Source organism: Rhineura floridana, chromosome 11 (assembly GCF_030035675.1).
Source record: "Rhineura floridana isolate rRhiFlo1 chromosome 11, rRhiFlo1.hap2, whole genome shotgun sequence".
Taxonomy (NCBI): domain Eukaryota; kingdom Metazoa; phylum Chordata; class Lepidosauria; order Squamata; family Rhineuridae; genus Rhineura; species Rhineura floridana.
Window position 1 is genome coordinate 50,755,561 of NC_084490.1, and position 19,874 is coordinate 50,775,434.

Genomic DNA, 19,874 nt, shown 5'->3' on the forward strand with positions numbered 1-19,874 from the left:
CCAGGTTGAAAGCATTATCTTGTGGGAAACCTAAGTCCATGTTTTCTTTTGAGGCCAGCTTTTTCCCTCTCCCCTGTTTCAGTTTGATGACTTCTCCCGAGACCTCTGTGTCCAGTCATTGTTGGAAATCATGGATATGTTCTGTGACCGGCTCAGGTAGGAAGTGAACAACACTTTTCAGTGTGTGTGTTTAGTATGACATAAGCCAGGGTGGGTAGCAGCTAGACTGTGGTCAGCCAATAAACCACCCGTCACCTGCTGGTTGCTGGGATTCTTGAGGAAGAATTCTCCAGTAGGTGGGCCTTAGTTTGATTTAGCAAAGCATTTCTTAGGTTCTTCAGCACACATTAGGTGTGCCTAGATTGTTAGGAGATCCTGAGTATGCACTTCTGCTATGCAAATTGGATCATGGAAATTCTAGTAAATACATGGGCCTCACAAGACTGAAATTGGCCCACTGTTCATAAACAACAATTGAAAGCCACAAACTAGAATTCCTGACAACTGACATAACTTATCTACATTGAATGTACTCTCTTGCTTAAGAACATAAATGTGTATTGCTGGATCAGACCAAGGCCCATTTAGTCCAGAATGTCCTTAGAATATGTTCTTGGTACAGTCTTGGAGATAATGATGGGATACTGGAGTGAAGGTGGTTTCTTAGATCTGTGGGACCAAGCCTCAAAAGTCTTTATTGCTCAAAACCAGCAACTAGACTTGTGATACAAAGCAGTGGGGAGCCATAGGAAAGCCCATTAGTCTATGTGACATACTGTGTGACTATAGTAAACATTGAACTTACAAGATCTGAACAGGGTGGTTCATGACAGATGCTCTTGGAGGTCGCTGATTCATAGGGTCGCCATAAGTCGTAATCGACTTGAAGGCACGTAACAACAATAGTAAACATGATAAAGCACTATTTTTCTAGACAAATTCATAAATTGCCTCATCCAGTGGCCATAACAAGCTAGAGAGAGAGAGAGAGAGAGAGAGAGAGAGAGAGAGAGTATATACACAAAATACGTGCATTGGGGAAGGGGAGCCCCTAGAGTAAAAAGCCAAATAGACAGCACTTTGTGTTGAAAACCCTTGAGTTGCATGTAGTGACTGATATTGCAGATATTATCTTTGCAACCATGAGGACTAGAAATGTACTTTTAAAAATTTATAAAATGAGCCAACAGTAAAAGAACACAGGAATTGTCAGAAATCCCAATTCTTTCCCTGTGCAGGAGAACCACAGCCTTGCATGGAACTCATTTATCAAAGGTCTTGCCAAAGAATAAAACCCCTCAAAGATCCTACGTTTCTAAAATCTGTGGGTTTTTTATGCCCTTAGTTTAGAGCTAACAGGTGAGTACACTGGTACAGATTGAAATGGTAGGAAATAGGAACTCTCCCTTCCTAAAAGAAAACAGAAACAATGAATATTAACCTGCCATCAGAATGGTGATAAACAGCTGTTCTCAGCCAGATACAAAGCCCACTACTTAATCCTCTCCCTGGTTAATTCAATCTTCTGGTTTTTAATTTGATCAAAACCCTTCAGGTCTGGGATTATTTGTGCCTATTGCAGTAGTGCTTGTCCCATCGAAAGGGTTTCTTCCTCAATCCACATTTGCTTTCTGAGCCAGGGCATTTTAATCATCGGCTTGGATAATTTTCCTTCTCTCTTTTTAATTTGTTTAAACAAAGCCAAGTACTGTGGGGATTGTGAATGTGACAGTGTACTCAGCAGTGCCACGGGGTACAAGCCCCAGAAGCTTGATTTCTTCCAGTCATAAATTCTGGTGTCTCAGGCTGATAGGAGAAATCCCCCATTATCCTCTCCCTTCCTGGCATTGCTGTGAAGCACCAATAAAAGAGGAGGGGGCAGAGATTATTCTCAGCCTAAGGCGGTTGGGTAACAGGGTGTTGCTTTTGAGCCTTCCCTGAGCCCCCAGGTGCTCCAGGTACTACTGTGCGATAGCAATAATAATACTTTGTATTATCTTGCATATTCAGCTAACTTTACATACATATTATTTCAGTAATCCTTAAAATAGTCCTGTAAGGTAGTTGATGGTGGTGGTGGGAGTTCTTCTTATGTTCTAGATAAAGAGTTAGGGCTGAGGTAATGGGGCTGAGATAAGCACCCGGGCAAGTTGGAGATGTGATTTGAACGAAGGACTTCCTGGTTTGCAGCTCAGTCTGTTAGTAGGATTCACAGAGTCCCTGAAAAGGTTCTTGGTCATCTTTGCACTATGCTGCTCACAGGTATGTTGCTTTTGTTCACTCTTTCCAGTGGATCAAGTGAAGACATCCACCTGGAACCATAAATGCATCTCCCCACAACCCTGCTGGGTTCAGTATCTTCATATAGGTAATTGGCCTGCATCCCCCAGTTTTGCCAGACCACTGAGACTCTCAGGAATGGAGCTGCTGTATCTCTTTTCTGGCACTGTTGGATATTTAGCTGACCACCCATTGAGTTTCATAGCTAAATGGTAATGAAACCTTTGGTGTTCCCAAATTGATGTCTGAACTCTCTTGCTGCTGCTACTACCAGTTCAGGTCTGCTGTCCCACCTGTCTCACTTGGCACACAATAAACCAGAACTCAAAGAGGAAAAGTCCTTTCCTGATGAGTTTCCATCCAAATTGTCATTCAGCTCCTCTCTCCCTCTTGCCACCCTTGACCCACATCCAACTGGGACAACACAGGATGGTCCCTAGACTCTGACACAATTTTCTTTTGTTGGTTCTTTTGTTCTCTGCAAGTTGCACCCATGTCTAGGTGTAGCTTGGAGTGAAAAAATGAGATCTGGAAATTTATGAATGGGTGTCCCACAGTCCTAAACACCCTGCACTCACATGACTGCACTAAATTAGTGATTTGCCCTCTGTTTCTTATGCAGCTGCCACGGCAAGGCAGAAGAATGCATTGGCCTCTGCCGTGCCTTGATGAGTGTCCTCAACTGGATGTTGCGCTGCACTGCCTTCTACACAGAGAAACTGAAGGAGCCGCTGGAGCAGGGATCTGCTGAGAACCAGCTCAAGATGTGCCTAGAACGGCTGGCAAAGATCCTGGACAGTACCAAGAACCGAGCCCTAATTCATATAGCCAAGTTGGAAGAGACATGTATGTGGCTAGCACTCCTATGGGAGAGACCAAATGTTTGTATAAAAAACTATAGGGCTTCACTTCATTCCAGGATTCCAATGCCAGGGCTCGGGAGTCTCCTGTAATCTTGATAGAGAATTTTCCCAAAAATTCACTTATAGGAGCCCTTTACAATATCTGAGGTAGGAGCAAACCAGCCTTTTTTTTTTTTTAGAGCTCTCAGTCGCCTTGATTCTTCTCCTTTGCCTATCTGGGAACGGCATTTCTACTTCCTTATCAGACAAGCCTACTTTCACAGCTGCTCCCCCCAAAATTAACCTTCGCAAATATTTGGATGCCTTTTAAAATAATACTTTAATAATGTTAGCTGCTTTGAATCATTATAAAAGCCTCAGTTTGGGGAAGGGCCATAGCAAAGAGGATGTATGTACTCTTGTGCATAGAAGGAACTGAGTTCAACTCCTAGCATCTCCAGTTAAAGGATCTTGGATCGCAGGACAGGGAAGAAATCTCCACCAAGGACTAAGAGCTGATTTAAACTTAAACCGTTTCCTTTCCTCTCTAGCTTCCTGGAGTGCAATTGAACAATCACTTGCCAAGCTGGGAGACACTTTGGGACACATCAGTAACAGCCAGTTACAGAGCCAGGCAGAAGAGTGCATCAACCTTGTCAAGAGGTGGGCAAATGGCAGCCACAGAATGAGAAGTAAGCAATTTCCTCTCCATACACAAACAAAATTGCACTGTTAAAATCTCTTCTTCCCTTCTGTCCCAATCTTCTACACAGTATCCCCACTATGCTCTCTGTGCATTTGGAACAGCTGAACAAAACTGGCTTCCCCACTATCCATGCTGTGGTTCTGCTAGAGGGGACAATGAACCTGACGGGAGAGCCACAGCCACTGGTGGAGCAACTCATGATGGTCAAAAGGATGCAGGTATGGCTAGACCATAGAAAGGATGCTCTGCCTTACAGTACCTGACTCCCAATGGCTGGGCTGGACATCTCATGACATGGTAGAATTGTTCTACTTCAAACTTCACTTGGATGATAGCATATTTGAATGTCCTTCCATGAGTAAAGAAAAGCATCCAGCACATATGTAACCAGTATGTCAGAGAAAGACTGTGTTAGAACCTCTATCCTTGACACAGAGTTCTCTATATGCAGAACATGTCTGCACAGTGGAAAATCCTGTCTTGTGATCCCTCAAATGCATTCTGAAATGGTGCAATCCAAGATCAGTTTTGCCATGAGGTGAATTGTTTATCTGGTCTGGCTGTCTATTGTACCTCTCTCTTGAAATGCAAATTAAAACAATGGAAAATTAAAGAGAATTAGATGGCAGTCGATGGAGACCTACACAGGTAGTATAGTGCTTCCAACTATACAAATTTGGAGGATAGAAAGAGAACAAGACAGATACAGCTTTTCAAGCAAAGTTTCTGTGCTTTTGACTGTACAACAAATGAACCTGGAAAGCCGGAAGTTTCACTTCTCTAGAGAGAGTCCATCAGCATAATTTTTCACCTATTATTCACTTAGCAGTCTAGCAACCAAGGCCTGAGTTTTCTTGTGACACTTCTCCTTTTCCTTACAAACTCGCCCCTATCCTGGCTTTGCCCCTCACTGTTGCCATTGGGAAATAATGAAGTTCTTTTAGACCAACTTCTTTTTAAGTGAGGATGTGTCACTATGAACTTGAACCTGCAGGACTTGAATCTGCAGTTGGCACTGGATGTGGGATGCCAGATGGGAATTTCATCCTGTTTGCCACCAAAGGAGGAAATCAGAGGGAGGCCAGCAGTGAAGCCTCTTAAAACAATGGTCCAGAGCAGGCCAGGTGGTATCCATGTGGATTTCAGTTTGGAGTTGTGTTTTTAAGTGTTTACCAGGGTTTAAAATTTTAAATATATCTAAAAAATTTCATTATACCAATTTCATTATACACATTTCTATACTACCATGCAGTGAATTTCCAGGGCACTTTACAGTAAACTAGAAGATAGAATAATAGCAACATTAAAATAACATTAAATAAAACAGCCGTTAAGAACAGGAGTGTTAAAACTCCTAAAAGTGATTAAAAGCCTGGGAGAATAAGAATGTCTTTGCCTGTCATTGAAAAGTCATCAGTGTGAGTGTCAAGTTAGTCTCCCCAGGAGCAAATTCCACAGGCAAGGCACCACAATGAAGAAGGCTTCTCCTAGGACCTAGGAGACGAGGGTTTGAGAATCCCCACTCAAGCATGAAGCTCACTGGGTAACCTTGGACCAGTCATTGCCTCTCAGCCTAACCTACCTCCCACTCTTGACTGGCTGAGAGGGGCCTGGGCACACAATTTTAAAACTCCTTCCATGTTTGCAGTAGCTTTACACCAACTCACTGCAAAGCCAAGGCTAATTTAAAAGAAAAAAGAGAGTGAGTTGCTGCAAGGAATAATTAAGCAATATATAAATGTCTTCAATAACTTAAATAAACGAAGGGAGGAAAATCTGGAATGGACTGCTGTGGAAGGAAAGGATATATTTATTGGCCTTTTGCCCCTGGTATTGAAAGTAGATTCCTACTATGCTGTGCCCAGGCACAAGTGAAACCCTGTGTACAGGTGAATGCAAAGAACAGAGAACCTGCCTAAAGCAAGGGAGATATGGGGGGGGGAGGGTTGTTGGACAAGAGTTGGGAAAAACCAGGACTAGATCTTGGGGGAGGGGGGTTGTTGGACAAGAGTTGGGAAAAACCAGGACTGGATCTTGGGGGAGGGGGGTTGTTGGACAAGAGTTGGGAAAAACCAGGACTGGATCTTGGGGGAGGGAGACTGTGTTCTTTAGTTGTATACTTGCAAAGGAGGTGGGGGCAGTATCTAATTGCTAAAAAGAGAAGTGCGTGGAAGCCATGCTATCTATCTTGTAAGCCCTTCTCTTTCATTTGTGGGTGGGGGGAGGAGGGGGCTGCACTTTCTCAGTGGAAAGAGACATTGTGCTTATAGGCACTTCTGTTAACATTCTTGCTGGCTAGGATAAATTATTAGTGGTTATCAAGCCCAGCTGCAATTTGTGGACTTTCAGCTGCAGGATTGTGAAGCATTTCAAGACTGTGGGAGGCTGTGCTTTGTTCGAGAAATTGGCTGATGGTGGAATGGGATTGCTGGATGGACCCATGAACATTTTGGAAATCTTGCATCCAGCCTGTTGTGGGCACTGTACCACCCTGTATTTAAATTATCTGCCCTGAGGGAGATCCTGAGGCCTTTTCTCACTGTCTCACTTCTCCCCACTAGCGCATCCCATCCCCACTTTTCATTCTGGAAATCTGGAAAGCTTGCTTCGTGGGGCTGATTGAGTCTCCTGAAGGGACAGAGGAGCTCAAATGGACAGCCTTTACTTTCCTCAAGGTAAGGTTCTTTTAGGCCTCAACAGCTAGGCTCATCCCTTTCGTAAAGTTATGTTGTTACCAGTTGAGCTTCCCAGCCTGACCAACAGAGGCTGAAAGGATTGTGGGAGGTTGGATAAATTCATGGTTGTTTTAGGGTATCAGATGAGAGATAGGGCAGTAACTCGGTGGCAGAGCACATACATTGCATGCCAAAAGTCCCAGATTCAACTGTTAGCATCTTCAGGCCAGGCTGTGAAAGACCCCCTGTCTGAAACTTTGATGACTGTCAGCCACACCCAGTTGATGCAGACAGTACTGAGCTAGATGGACCAATAGTCTGACTTGATGTAAAACTGTCCCTACTAGAGTCAGCTGCCTCAGCCCCTGTCTCTTCCTGATTCATGTGACTGATCTAGGTGAAGGGAATGAGTTTCTCATTATCCCTCATCTATCCCCTGTTCTTCCATAGCAAGCATGATCTCATACCTATTCACTCTTCTCCTTTCTGCATCAAGCTTCCTCTTGTGCTCCCTTACATTGCAAAGGTAGACTCCGAAATATCTGCTTAATATTCCTGTTGCTCCAGCTCTGTTGTGCCCCCACATTTAGTTCAAGGCTCAGGCTCCACAGGTAGCTTTCCCCCTAGTTGGTTCACTTTTGACATGTTTGAAGTTGGAAACATGTGACCAGGGTCTGGAGGACATTTTTTTTTAGAGCTGGATTGGCCAATCTTGGTATGGAGTACTAGGAGCCTGGCCTTCTGCTTTTGCCTGGTCAACAGAGCAGTGCCTTCTGCCAGTTCCATACCAGTCTCCATCTCTAGCCTCAGGGACCCTGGGTCGGAAAACATCTTATTGATCAGGATCAAGTACAGTTGCCCCTGAACCAATCCTGGCACAATGCAACTGCAACATCAGGGATTAGAAGCTTACCTTAAAATAAAAAGGCAAAGAATGCCAAGATCCTGTAGGATCTTTGTCAGAGGCTTTTACCCACACACTGTAATCTCTGCCAAGCTAATTATCCCTTCTGGTTTCCCCTCTGCATCAATGCAGGTGCCCAAATCTACTTGCAACCAGTGTGTCTTATGACATTCACAGCTATAGTGAGCTGAAGCACCAGGCACTTCTTGTGCTCTTTCTTTTTTGGTTAAAGGAGTCTCTGTATTTAGCGGTATACTTTTTAAAAACTTTTTTTGTTTTGCAAGGTAAACATAAGCCAGATGGCTCTGTCTTTCTTCTCCCTGGCTTTCTGGGTAAACACACTCTGACGCTGCTAGATTCCCCAAAAGAGATTCAACAAATTGCAACTTAGCATTCTTTGCCTGCTCAGTAAATCTCCATTGCAGCTCAAGTACATCATGTAACCTATCATCCATGCAAAGAGGAATAAATTAAGAAGTATGAAAGAGACAGACACACACACGCACACACCCTTGAACAAATTGGAAAGCAGAAGAAGTAACAAACAGTTATCCTCTGGAGATTGTTGCCTTATGACAGCATGAAGATCAGATTAGAGGTGCTTAATTTTATTTTCAGATTTTTAAAATATATTTTTATTTGCAATTTAATATGCAAAATGCTTCCTTATCTTCAAAAGCAAGGTTAGGCTGGGAGAAACACACTATGCCACCCAGTCAGTTTCACAGCTGAGTAGACATTTGAAATCTGGTGCTCCCACCTTCTAATAAATCTAATAAATTCAGTGACCTCAACCACATTACTATCCCCTCAAATTTGTTGCTGGAAGTAATTAAGCCAGTTTGCAACTTTGAGTTATATGATAGGGAAACTGGAATCAACAGCTATTGAACCTTTTCTAGTATTAGTTAGGTTTTGTGCCATGGAATGTTCATAGATAGACTTAACTTCTCCAGGTGAAGGTATAGTAGTAGGAAGTTGAAAAACAGTCTAGCATTTGTGAGGAAAGGGAAAACTAGTTTGCATAGGAAAAACCTCACACAGAATCTGTGTAGTTAGGATGAATGGAAGGAGGGTTTGTTGAGAAAGGGGACTGAGAGCAGGTGTGGGGAACATTTGGCCTTCCAGATGTTGCTGAACTACAGTTCCCATCATTTCTGCCCATTGGCTATGTTTGCTGGAGCTGGTGGGAGTTGTGGTTCAGCGACATCTGGAGGGCCGAAGGTTCCTCATGCCTAGCTGTGAGGATTGTTAAAGGGTAGTGGACACTGTAGATCAAGGTGGTTGAAAGAAGGAAACAGTGTAATCTGTGGATTGAGAAATAGAACCTGGTGAAGGACCCGTGGAGAAGGCAGTGAGCTGAGCAAAGTACGAGCTAAGGAGAAAGAAAGCTAAGGATAGCTCTCACTTAGGGTCTTGGGAGAGGAGACAATATGTGCAGTTCGCAGGAAGGGAATGAAAAAAGGGAGCTTTGGCAGTCTAGGTCATGTGAACCAAGAGGACAGTGAGACAAAGAGGGAGTAGTTTTTTATGGTACATTACTATATTGTTATTTTGCTCTTTTTCAGATTCCACAAGTACTGGTAAAACTGAAAAAATATCCTCAAGGAGAAAAGGTAACAATATGCCAGTGCTCTGTTTATCTCTTGTTTACAACTTCTAATATTTTTAATAGGGAAAGGATAATAGAAGCATAATAGAAACCATAATGCCAGTTTTGCAATTAAGAGGGCAGAAGCATAATAGAATCCATAATGCCAGTTTTGCAATTAAGAGGGCTTAGGTTAAAGGTGATAATGGGATTTTCACAAGCCTGAAAATAAGCCTGTCAATTTTTCTAGCAATGATGGATAAGAATGAAACCTGTACACTCAGAGGCAGGATTTCTCTGATTATCGGGTTCTTGGATCAAAGAAGAAAGGGCAGAGTATTACCACCATACCCTCTTTGTGAGGTTCACAGTGATGTTTGGCTGTTGTGCATTGTTATAGACAGAATGCTGGATTAAATTGATATTTTCAGTAAAAAGTAGCTCTTTTGGCACCATGTGAGTTTATGGCTAATGTTGGGTTTGAACCCAAGTCTTTGCAATCCCTGAGGCCGTGTATAGGGAGATGGAAACAAATTAGCCTCCAAGATGAACTTTTGGAACTGCCTCCGTTTAAAAGATGAAGAAGAAAATACCTGCTGTTCAGATTTCCCCTTTCAAATCTCAGCATAAATTTTCTTTTTTCCTTTTTAAATTCTACACCATGTAAAATCTGGGGGAAGGCCAGAATGCAGTTGCAAACGCATCTATCATCTCTCTCACCCTCCACCCAGGATTATTCTATAAAACCCAAACTGCAGTATCCCACTTGCAAAGAGCAGGTTAAACAAAAGAGTAATACTGCACCAGTGTGCTTGCAGAGCTTCAGTTTACTTAAGCAAGTGGGCCAAGCTGCCACACCACAGAAAGGGGCAAAACAAACAAACCACAATCGGAAGTTTGCTGGAAAATTGCTTTCTCCCTCAATTAATGGCAAATTCTGTAGTATGAAACTATTGCCAACAGGCCATTTCCATGAGCTAATCCTCTCAATGCCTTCCTGGGATGCGCTGTCTTGGCTTATTTTTATAGGGAATTGAAGGTGGGGTTTCCAATACAGAACTGACAGATTCTTAAGATCTAAGGTAGAAAATCTTGTGCAATTGCAGGACTTCACAGAAGATGTGAATTGCGCTTTTGAGTTCCTCCTGAAGCTGACACCCCTTTTGGACAAGGCAGATCAACGCTGCAAGTAGGTCCTCCCACTTCCTTGTGGGCCTTCAAGTAGGGGGAACAGAACCCAGGCCTTTTTCTACATGGACTGGGAGCTTTTCTATCAGTTTCACTCCCATGCTGATCAAAGTCTGCCCTCTGCTGCCACTGCTCCCGTGAGACTCCACTCCTTCAGGTACCAGTCACCACCCTTTTGCTCCCAAGCTCCACTCCCTGAATCTCAGGGTCCATTTCTTAGGGAGCCTGGCAGCTCTAGGCTGAGTAGCTGGATGAAGGCTGATTTGTTTTTAGTTTTTAAATAATAATAATAATAATAATTTCATATATTTAATTCAATGCAAAAAAAAATACAGTACAATAAATATAGACGTATGAACCTATTATTATTTCCCTTTCTACCAAATTGTATACTTAGTATTGAAGACTAGCTCTGAAGGAAATTTTGGCTTTGATTTTGAGAGCAAGCCAGTACCAGTTGGTTATTTGGAGTAGGGCAGCAGGGTGTAAGAACAGGTTAAGGTCAAGGTTAAGATGGGAACACCAGATATCCAAGGCAGAGTTGAGAGGGCTAGATAAGGGGAGATGTAGCTGAGGTGTTTGACATACAGATGAAGCCAGATGGACCAACTTGTGGGGGGGTATGTTTGTTATCCAAGCCAGAACCTCTCTGACCTGTTGAAAATCTGTTCAATCAGACCCCAAAAGGCAGATCAGCAACTGGCTCGATTAGCAAAAAGGGGACTATGGAAGGAGCAGACCTCTTACCTTACTCCCAAAGTTATCAATGTAACTTTCCAGATGCTTTGCCACTGTAACGTTTGCTCAACTTCTCCCCCTCCGTCTTCCACTTCACATAATGTAATGACCTTATGTACTGAAAGAATGCAGGTATCCTATCAAGAGTGAGTGGAGCTTTGTGACAGTGATGCTGGCCACAAAACAAAGTTCTGTGTGGACAGTATGTGGTGTGATGCTGGGCTGCAAATGAGAGGGCCTGTGAGCCACCTGTGTTCTCATGTATAAAAGAGAGACAGTAAAAGTCTATTTCCTATTAAAATATGGTAAATTTGTTATGTCTTACCACTTTAAAAAAAACATAGTAAAATACTTAATGGGGAATTTATTGTTCCTACATTCTATATTATGGTTCCCATAACAGTCCTGCAAAGCAGGTTTTTGTTTATATATTTATAAACTACTATTCTGTTGATTCGAAGCAGCTAACTTCAAGATAAATCATACACATTTAAATTTGTAAAATATGAAGAACTCCCTACCTCTGCTGGAATGTTCGTCTCAACAGAAAAGTGTTCAGCTGTCCCAGTTGCCTGCAGGAATAGACTAAGGCATGTTTCACTAACTAGAGCATTCCAGAGTTCTGGAGCCACCACAGAAAAGGCCCCAACTGTATGTCATCCAAAGATGGGGGTTCCTAAGCATGGCCTCTCTAGCTCATCTCAAGTGGGATGACAAGTATTGGAGAGAGAGGCACTTGACCTCTTGATCTTGAACAGAATTTTGTATCTTGGTTTCTTGGGCCAAAATTCTTGACACCTCACCCCAGACTGGTCTGCACAGGCATTAGAAAAGCAGAGGTTAGCACAATTTATTCTGAAATGGGGATTTTTCAAGGAAAATCACTGATGTACGTGTTTTTTCCCTACTGGGTGGGTTATCACAGAAGACTGGAATTGGGGAAGGGCCAGGAAAAATGGTCAGCCTTGTAAACAGAGTTTGTCATGCACAGGTTTGCTGCTGACGTCTTAACTAGAACTGTTTGTTCTGCATGATAGATTAAGACCAAAACTCCCCAATGTGTGAAGCAGCCAGTGTTGCTCTTGCATAAAGTAGTATTTTGAATCAATTGGGTCCAATTTTCTTGTGCCCAGCTCTTGAACGCTTTGTTCTGCTACGGAGATGAAAGCACAAGTTTGGGGTGGTTCTTTCTTATGATTAATTCTTCAGCCAGAGCGGGATGTGCTCTATGGTAGATAAATTGTCTGCTAAGGAACTTTGAGGTAGAATGGACAACTCCTGGGCTATGTTTACTCTGTGATCTCATCACACAAGTGCAGAATTTTCTGGGTGCAGGATTCATCATCCCAAGAAACCAGGTGTTTATTTCTGTGGTTTTTTTAAGGTGTCATTCCTCTTAAGACAGCAAAAATAACCTTGAAAATGTCTGAGCAGAAGCCCAAAAAGGTCTAAGCAGGGTATCCATTGATTAGGGACCTATCTCTCATGGCTGGCAGAAGCTGAATAGATTACGCAAAACAAGGAAGCGTACACATGCAAATATGCTTTGTTTACGTAACTGAGTCAAGCTGCAGAATTCGGCTGATTTTGTGCATAGCTGCTGCTGTAATGGATAGAGCATTGAACTTGGAATGAGGAGACCAGGGTTCATTTCCTTGCTGCTCAGTCAGGCTGTTGGCTGGGAAGCCTTGAGCAAATTTCTGCCTCTTAGCTTAAGCTACCTGCAAGGTATTTGTGAGGCTAAAATGACATACAGGATACAGATACAATGCATACAGTTCAGAATATACACAACCTTGGACATACCCCACCTATCAACTGGAAGTCCTTCTTCAAAGTGCTCTCTAGGTTTACTGCTGGTCAGCGATGAAGTGATTAGATGCATCATCTCAAGCCACTTGGATCTCTCTGTGCTTGTCAGATTTCATGTGGTCTCTTGCCATAACAGGACATCCCTGGCCATTCTTAGAGGATACCAGTGGAACGTAGGGAAGGAGATTATCTCCAGAGTCCACAGATTTTGACTGGGCTTGATTCCTTTTGCCCACGTGTTCTCAAGCATATCTTGAAAACTATTGAGAGCTAGGAACTTGCTCTTTAAAAATGAGATATTGCTGACACATACCTGTGTCAGTCATTTGTGACTTTATGGGCTGGGCTGGGAAACTTTTATATCCCACCTTCAATACCAGTTATTTCCAGCATGGCTAAAATCAATCAGTCAACATGTTAAAGCAACAAATAAAACAGCAGGTATATATTGGCTGCGTAGTAAATCGCCTGCTCCCATATGAACCTGCCCATACATTGGCAGCTCTCTCCAAGCTAGTGCCCTCTAGATGTTTTGGACTTCAACTCCCATAACACCTGATCATTAGTTGTGCTGGCTGGGACTGATGGGAGTTGAAGTCCAAAACATCTAGAGGGCACCAGGTTGGAGAGGGCTGCCAGTGTATGAGCAGGCTCATGTGGGAGCAGGTGATTTCTTTGGATATCCATATCCCAGCCTGTCTGGAGTTTTATTGGTAAGCACTAAAAGTATGAATTGTTATTGGAAATGGACCAGGAGCCATTGAAGCTGTTTTGAGCTCTAGTGAGACATGCAGACTGGGATAAGGTCTCAACTTAAAAGGCTTGTTGAAAGAGGGAAGGTCTTCAATAGGGGCCAAAAAGATAACAGAGCCTGTCTAATATTTAAGGGGAGGGAATTCCACAGGGTAGGTCCTGGCGCACTAAAGGTCTGTTTCCTATGTTGTGCAGAACGGACCTCCTGATAAGATGGTATCTGCAGGAGGCCCTCACCTGCAGAGCACAGTGCTCGACTGGGTTTATAAGGGATAATATAGTCTTTCAGGTATCCTGGTCCCAAGCTGTATAGGGCTTTGTATACCAAATCTAGAACTTTGAACTTGACCCGGTAGCAAATGGGCAGCCAGTGCAGTTCTTTCAGCAGCGGGGTGACATGTTGGTGATACCCTGCCGCGGTGAGCAGTCTTGCCGCCACTTTGCACCAGCTGCAGCTTCCAAACCAACCTCAAGGGCAGCCCCACATAGAGCACATTACAGTAATCCAGCCTGGAGGTTACCAGTGCGTGGACAATAGTGGTCAGGCTAGGCTGGTCCAGAAACAGCTGCAACTGTCTTCCGAAGCTGGTAAAAGGCACTTCTAGCCACTGAGGTCACCTGGGCCTGTAGCAACAAAGATGGATCTAGGAGCGCCCCCAGACTACAGACCTGCTCTTTCAGAGGGAGTACAACCCCATCCAAAACAGGCAACTGATCAATTATCTGAACTTGGGAACTACCAACCGACAGTACCTCCGTCTTGCTAGTATTCAGACTTGGTTTATTGGCCCTCATCCAGCTCACCACCGAGTCCAGGCAGCGGTCCAGGGCTTGCAAGGCTTCTCCCGATTCAGATGTTACAGAGAAATAGAGCTGGGTATCATCAGTGTACTGCTGACACCTTGCCCCAAATTTCCTGATGACCGCTCCCAAGGGCTTCATACAGATGTTAAACAGCATGGGGGACAAGATGGTACCCTGTGGCACCCTACAGCACAACTGGCAGGGGGCCAAAAGACAATCACCCAATGCTATTCTCTTAAAACGACCCTGGAGATAGGATCAGAACCACTGTAAAACAGTGCCTCCAATACCCATCTCACCAAGTCGGTCCAGAAGGATACCATGGTCAATGGTATCAAAAGCCACTTAGAGATCAAGTAAGAGTAACAGGGTTGCATTCCCCCCATCCTTCTCCCGATAAAGGTCATCCATCAGGGCTACCAAGGCCGATTCAGTCCCATAACCAGGCCTGAACCCAGACTGGAACGGGTCAAGATAATCTGATTCATCCAAGAGCACTTGCAATTGCTGCACCACAACCCTCTTCCCTAAAAAGGGGGTATTTGTGACATCAGTAATTGTCACAGACCAACTGGTCGAGGGTGGGCTTTTTCAGGACGGATTTAGGGGGGATTGCAACCCTATCCAGAACAAGCTGAACAATTTCCTTATTGCGCCCAAAGGGAAATGTAGGGTATGCAAATGCCGGTCCCTGAAACCACAAAGATCCTTCCTGAACTTTTGAACCTTAAGCAGTGTTTGCTTACATTGTCTTTTCCTTAAAGTTGTGAAGACTTAAAGATTGCTCTTCTGTTTATTTATTATTAAAACTTTGTAATGCTCCTTTCCAAGCCTTGAGGTGCCTTCCCTGATTGCAAAAATAATATCAATCCGTTTCAAATGACAATGTCATAAATAACAGTCAATAAAAACAATACAGGTTATGGCAGAAGAAACACAGGGGCTTTATGCCCATTCAAAAAAAGACATTTTAACAGGGGGTTCTTTCTGCACCTCCAAATGTCTGGTTATATTTTTCCTTTAGTTGGGTTCCCATCATCTCCTTCTTAACTCACTGTGTGCCATCTAGTGTTCTTCCTCTAAATGTCCAGCAAGAGAACAGTCTCTCCTATTATTGACCATGTTCCTTCTGATATTTGTACACATGTTTTTCTTTTGTTGTTCTTCCAGCTGTGACTGCACAAGCCTTCTCTTTCAAGAATGTAGCAAGCAGAGTCTGCTCTCTGAAGCCAACATGAACAACCTCGTAGCTAAACGGTAGGCTAATCTAGCTTTGTATAAAAAGAGCATGGGCTAGAGCAGGGGGAAAGTTCCATAGCGGTTGATTCAAGCAGTGTGTGGGCCTCTGTCTTCAGACTTTGCTCAAAGTGTTTGTTGAGTTTCAGTCTCCTATTTGCAGGGGAAGGGGAGAGGAAGTCCTTGGCTGTCCAACAGTCGTCTGAGACTTTCCTTAGCTTCCTCCAGCAGCCATGCATATTTCCAGTTTCTCTAAAACCATGGGTGAATTCATGTGAGCAACTTGCGTGTGTGTGTGAGATGTGCCTTCAAGTCGATTATGACTTATGGTGACCCTATGATTCAGCAACATCCAATAACATTTGTTATAAGCCACCCTGTTCAGATCTTGTAAGTTCAGGTCTGTGGCTTCCTTTATGGAATCAATCCATCTCTTGCTTGGCCTTCCTCTTTTTCTACTCCCTTCTGTTTTTCCCCAGCATTATTGTTTTTCTAGTGAAACATGTCTTCTCATTATGTGTCATACTTAGTGAGCAACTTACCAAGTGGTAAATATAGGAAGCTTGCCCATTTTTTAAGTGTATGCTGAAGTGCAACTGTTCAAATGACTGTGACAGGCTTTGTCTTACTTTGTGGATGCTGTTACTTCATCCTCATTGACTGACTTGTTCTGTTGCTATAGCGTGAAGACCTATCCCTCCGTGCCTTGTGACAGTGTTTTCTCACTAGTTCTTTCTTTAGGAAAGTAATATATTCTCACAATCTTAAGATTGTGTTGTTGTTTTAAACTAATAATGGTGTTGTTGTTTCAAACATGTTAGTGTCTCTTTGGAGGCGTTCTCTTTCTTTTAGGAAAACAAATCCCCTTAAAGTAGATTACATGTGTTTTAAACCTGTGAAATCATTCACTATACTGTTTTTAAACCAGTGAAGCATCTATTGAGTTTAATTTCACACCTTTTTAAACTAAAAAATTAATCATATTCTCCCTTTCCCCCCCCAGCATCTAGCCCCCTCATCACACAACACAAACTGAATCCTTAGCTTAGCAAATAAACCTTTCAACACACTGTAGTAAGCGAACTGTTATGGGGTTGTAGGGGCAAATAAAATCCACAAGACATCTAGATGTAACTGAGGAAGCTTAGTGTGGTATGCCCCATTCCCCCTGTCCCATAATTCTTGTCACATACTCCTGATTTATAGGGTGCTTATTGCTTTTGCAAACTGCTTGCATAGTACTGGAGTCTGAAAAGTTCTGTTTAGAGCAGAAGGCAGTTCAAAAATTACAGGCTTTCTGATGCTGCTTGGGATAAAAAGCTAGGACAGAACCTTTTTGCTCTGCCTAAAAACAGAGACTGGGAAAGGCTGTTTAATTGAACAAAACAACCAGGATGAGCTCATTAAAGAGAAGGGTTTCACACACTATGAGAGGGCGGAGGAAGGCTTCACAGCTTCTGCATTCTCAGCTCTTGCGAGCACAACTTCAAGGCCACTGTAGGATAAACAGAAGTTGGAAGTAAGGGCACTAACCCCTGGGAAAGATAAAAATCTCATAGGTATAGGTGCCACCTGTGCCCCCTCCCAGAGGGTCTTTTCGGGTATTAAAAAAGGGCCCTCGATATGGGCAGATAAGCCTTGACACCGGCCTGCAGGGAAAGGTGGCGTGGTGTAAATCCAAACAAGGCCATAAAGGGACCTCTCCTGTTTGCTGTCTGGGGGTTTCCAGCAGGGAAAACAGAGAATGTGATATAAAAGCTGTGCTTATTAATTGTGAGTGCCTGCTTATCACAACCAATAGCTTTTGCTTCAATAAAACACTAAATTTTCTTTCCTCACCAGTGTGTTACATGGTCATTCAGATCTTGAACTTTCTTGTCTCAGGGAAAGGAAAAAACGTTTGGCAAAACAGGTTACATTTAGTCAAGACAGACTAAATGTAACCCCTGTTTTGCCAAAGGTTTTTTCCTTTCCCTGAGACAAGAAACTTCAAGATCTGAATGAATATTATGGGTTGGGGGTACACCCTTAGACTTTTCTTTCCAGTTTATTGAGCCCAGCAACTTTTCGTCCCTCTTCCTGAAATTCCATTCTAGCTTGTCATTACAAGAATTTTGTAACTAAGAAATAGTGCCCGAGTTTGCTTTTCTCCTTCTCCCTCTCAGTTTCTTTTCCTTTTGTGCTGTGTCTTTGTAGATTGTAAGCTTGGGGGCTGGGACTGTATCATTACTGACATTTGTAAGCTGCTGTGGGAGCCTATTTTTGCTGAAGAGCAGGATAAAATGTTTTAAATAAATAAATCTGTAAACGTGGGGAAGCCTTACCACATGATAAGCTCTTCAAACTTTACCACATGTTAGAATGTGTGGCAGAAAAAATAAATCACACCACATTTTCATGAATGTAAACCAGGGATGGGGGACCTGAGGTTCTCCAGATGTTGTTGGATTGCAATTTACATCATTCCAGATGATTGGGTGCACCGGCTGAGGCTGAAAGAAATTGGAGTCCAACAACTTCTGAATGGTCATGGGTCCCCCCCCCAATGTAGACCAAGCAAAACCATAGTAGAAAACTTTACTACTTGCTCAGTTTGTCATCTGCATTGAGCCCATGGGGACTAGAAACCTGAGATTCTGAGAGTCCACAACTATTTGACATAGATCTGCAAATTCACCTGGCCTCATATTTAAGAGCCAAACTCTCAGAAATTGAAAGTCCCAGATTTTTATCAGAATCTTATATGTAGGTGCATGTGGTAGTGGTGGGAGAGGGGCTTATAGTGGAGCATTCTAGTCTCATTAAGGTCTCTCTCTTACTGCAACGTTGGGTATCTTTCTTCAAAGGACTGCTGATCGAGAGCATGCACCACGCTTAAAGTCTCCTGAGAATGCTAACATTCAACCCAACCCAGGCCTCATCCTGCGAGCAGAGCCCACGGTCACCAATATCCTGAAAGTAGGTGCTATCCTGGTGATGACATCTTGAGCACAGAAACTAGTTTACTTTGCACAGAATTTTATTCTTTTGAGTACTACTAAGGCTGTTTTAGTCTGTTTAGTGCTACTAAGGGCGACACACATTTAACTGGGAGTAACTCCCATTGAATGCAGTGGGCCTTACTTCTGTCTAGACATACATGGTAGCGCACTTTAAAATGATTACATTTGGCTACCATCCCTTCAGGGGACTCACAACAATGTTTTATCTCACAGTGTTATTTGAGACTAAGGCTGCAATCCTAACTCCATTTCCTTGGGTGTATGCCACATTTAGTTCAATGGGACTTACATCCAAGTAGGCGTGGTTAGAATTGTGTTGTAAATCAGGTAGCGAGAAAGTGACTTGCCTCTGGCCAACAACAGCTTCATGACAGGATTTGAACCTGTGCCATTTGGACCTAAGCCTAAGATTTCACATAATGCAGAATGCTCACTCTCCTTGAATGTGTCAGTACCTATTTGGTTTCCTGATTTGATGATGATAGTGATTGTGTTAAGATATTTTGTTTATAACAACTTCATGAGAAAAGAAAAATATGCCACATATTGAGTAATTATGACCAAACAGAAAATGAGCTGTTTTATTAATTTAAAACATTTTAGGCTAAAAAAAGTGGCTTATGCAACAAAATATATAAAGTTCTTTAAAAACATCAGACAATTTTCAGATGGGTACCCTCCTTCCCCCCGCTCCCTCCCTTTATTATTGTCATTATATTTATTTATTTATTTATTTACTTACTTACTTACTAAATTGTATTGAAATTGTCTCTTGATTGTTGGGCATCATGTCCCCTTATTTCATGTATTTGAACACCTTTACAATAAACAATTTGTTCATAAAACAGGTTGAAAACAGGCATTTAATAAAAAGGGTTATAAAATAGTTGTTCATTGTTATTTAATTATTATGTATTAAACGTATACAGTTGCCCATCAATAAATATTCCCTGGGTGACTTGCAACAATACAATATTAAGAATACAATATGTAATAAAAACAACAATAAACAATTAAAAAACAGCAAAAAACTTCTTTACAACACTATATACACTATGAAACAATTTAGAGCCTGGATTTAAAACACAATTTTAAAGCTTGGATCAGTAAAAAGGTCTTCACTTGGCACCAGAAAGACCGTAAAGAAGGTACCAGACAAGACTCTCTGGGAGGCTATTCTATAATTAATGTGCCACTACCAAACAGGCTCTCTCCTTCGTAGCATCTCATTTCATCTGGCAGGGGCACCTGGAGCAAACCTCCAAAGAGGATCTTAAGGTTCAGGTAGGCATATGTGGGAGGAGGTGATCTTTTAGATAACTGGGCCCAAAGCCATTTAGTGC

General features: G+C 42.7%; 1 protein-coding gene across 5 annotated transcripts in view; it reads left to right on the plus strand.

Annotated features, from left to right (window-relative positions):
- Positions 1-19,874, plus strand: part of MED24 (mediator complex subunit 24) — a 66,713-nt gene that overhangs the window by 21,798 nt on the left and 25,041 nt on the right. For all 5 annotated transcript variants that reach the window (XM_061588758.1, XM_061588760.1, XM_061588762.1 and 2 more), the window contains exons 5-13: positions 83-156; positions 2,903-3,126; positions 3,674-3,785; positions 3,896-4,046; positions 6,390-6,503; positions 8,976-9,023; positions 10,105-10,187; positions 15,464-15,550; positions 18,376-18,487. In XM_061588758.1, the coding sequence (XP_061444742.1) occupies positions 83-156; positions 2,903-3,126; positions 3,674-3,785; positions 3,896-4,046; positions 6,390-6,503; positions 8,976-9,023; positions 10,105-10,187; positions 15,464-15,550; positions 18,376-18,487 (1,005 nt within the window). The remainder of the gene's footprint in view (positions 1-82; positions 157-2,902; positions 3,127-3,673; positions 3,786-3,895; positions 4,047-6,389; positions 6,504-8,975; positions 9,024-10,104; positions 10,188-15,463; positions 15,551-18,375; positions 18,488-19,874) is intronic.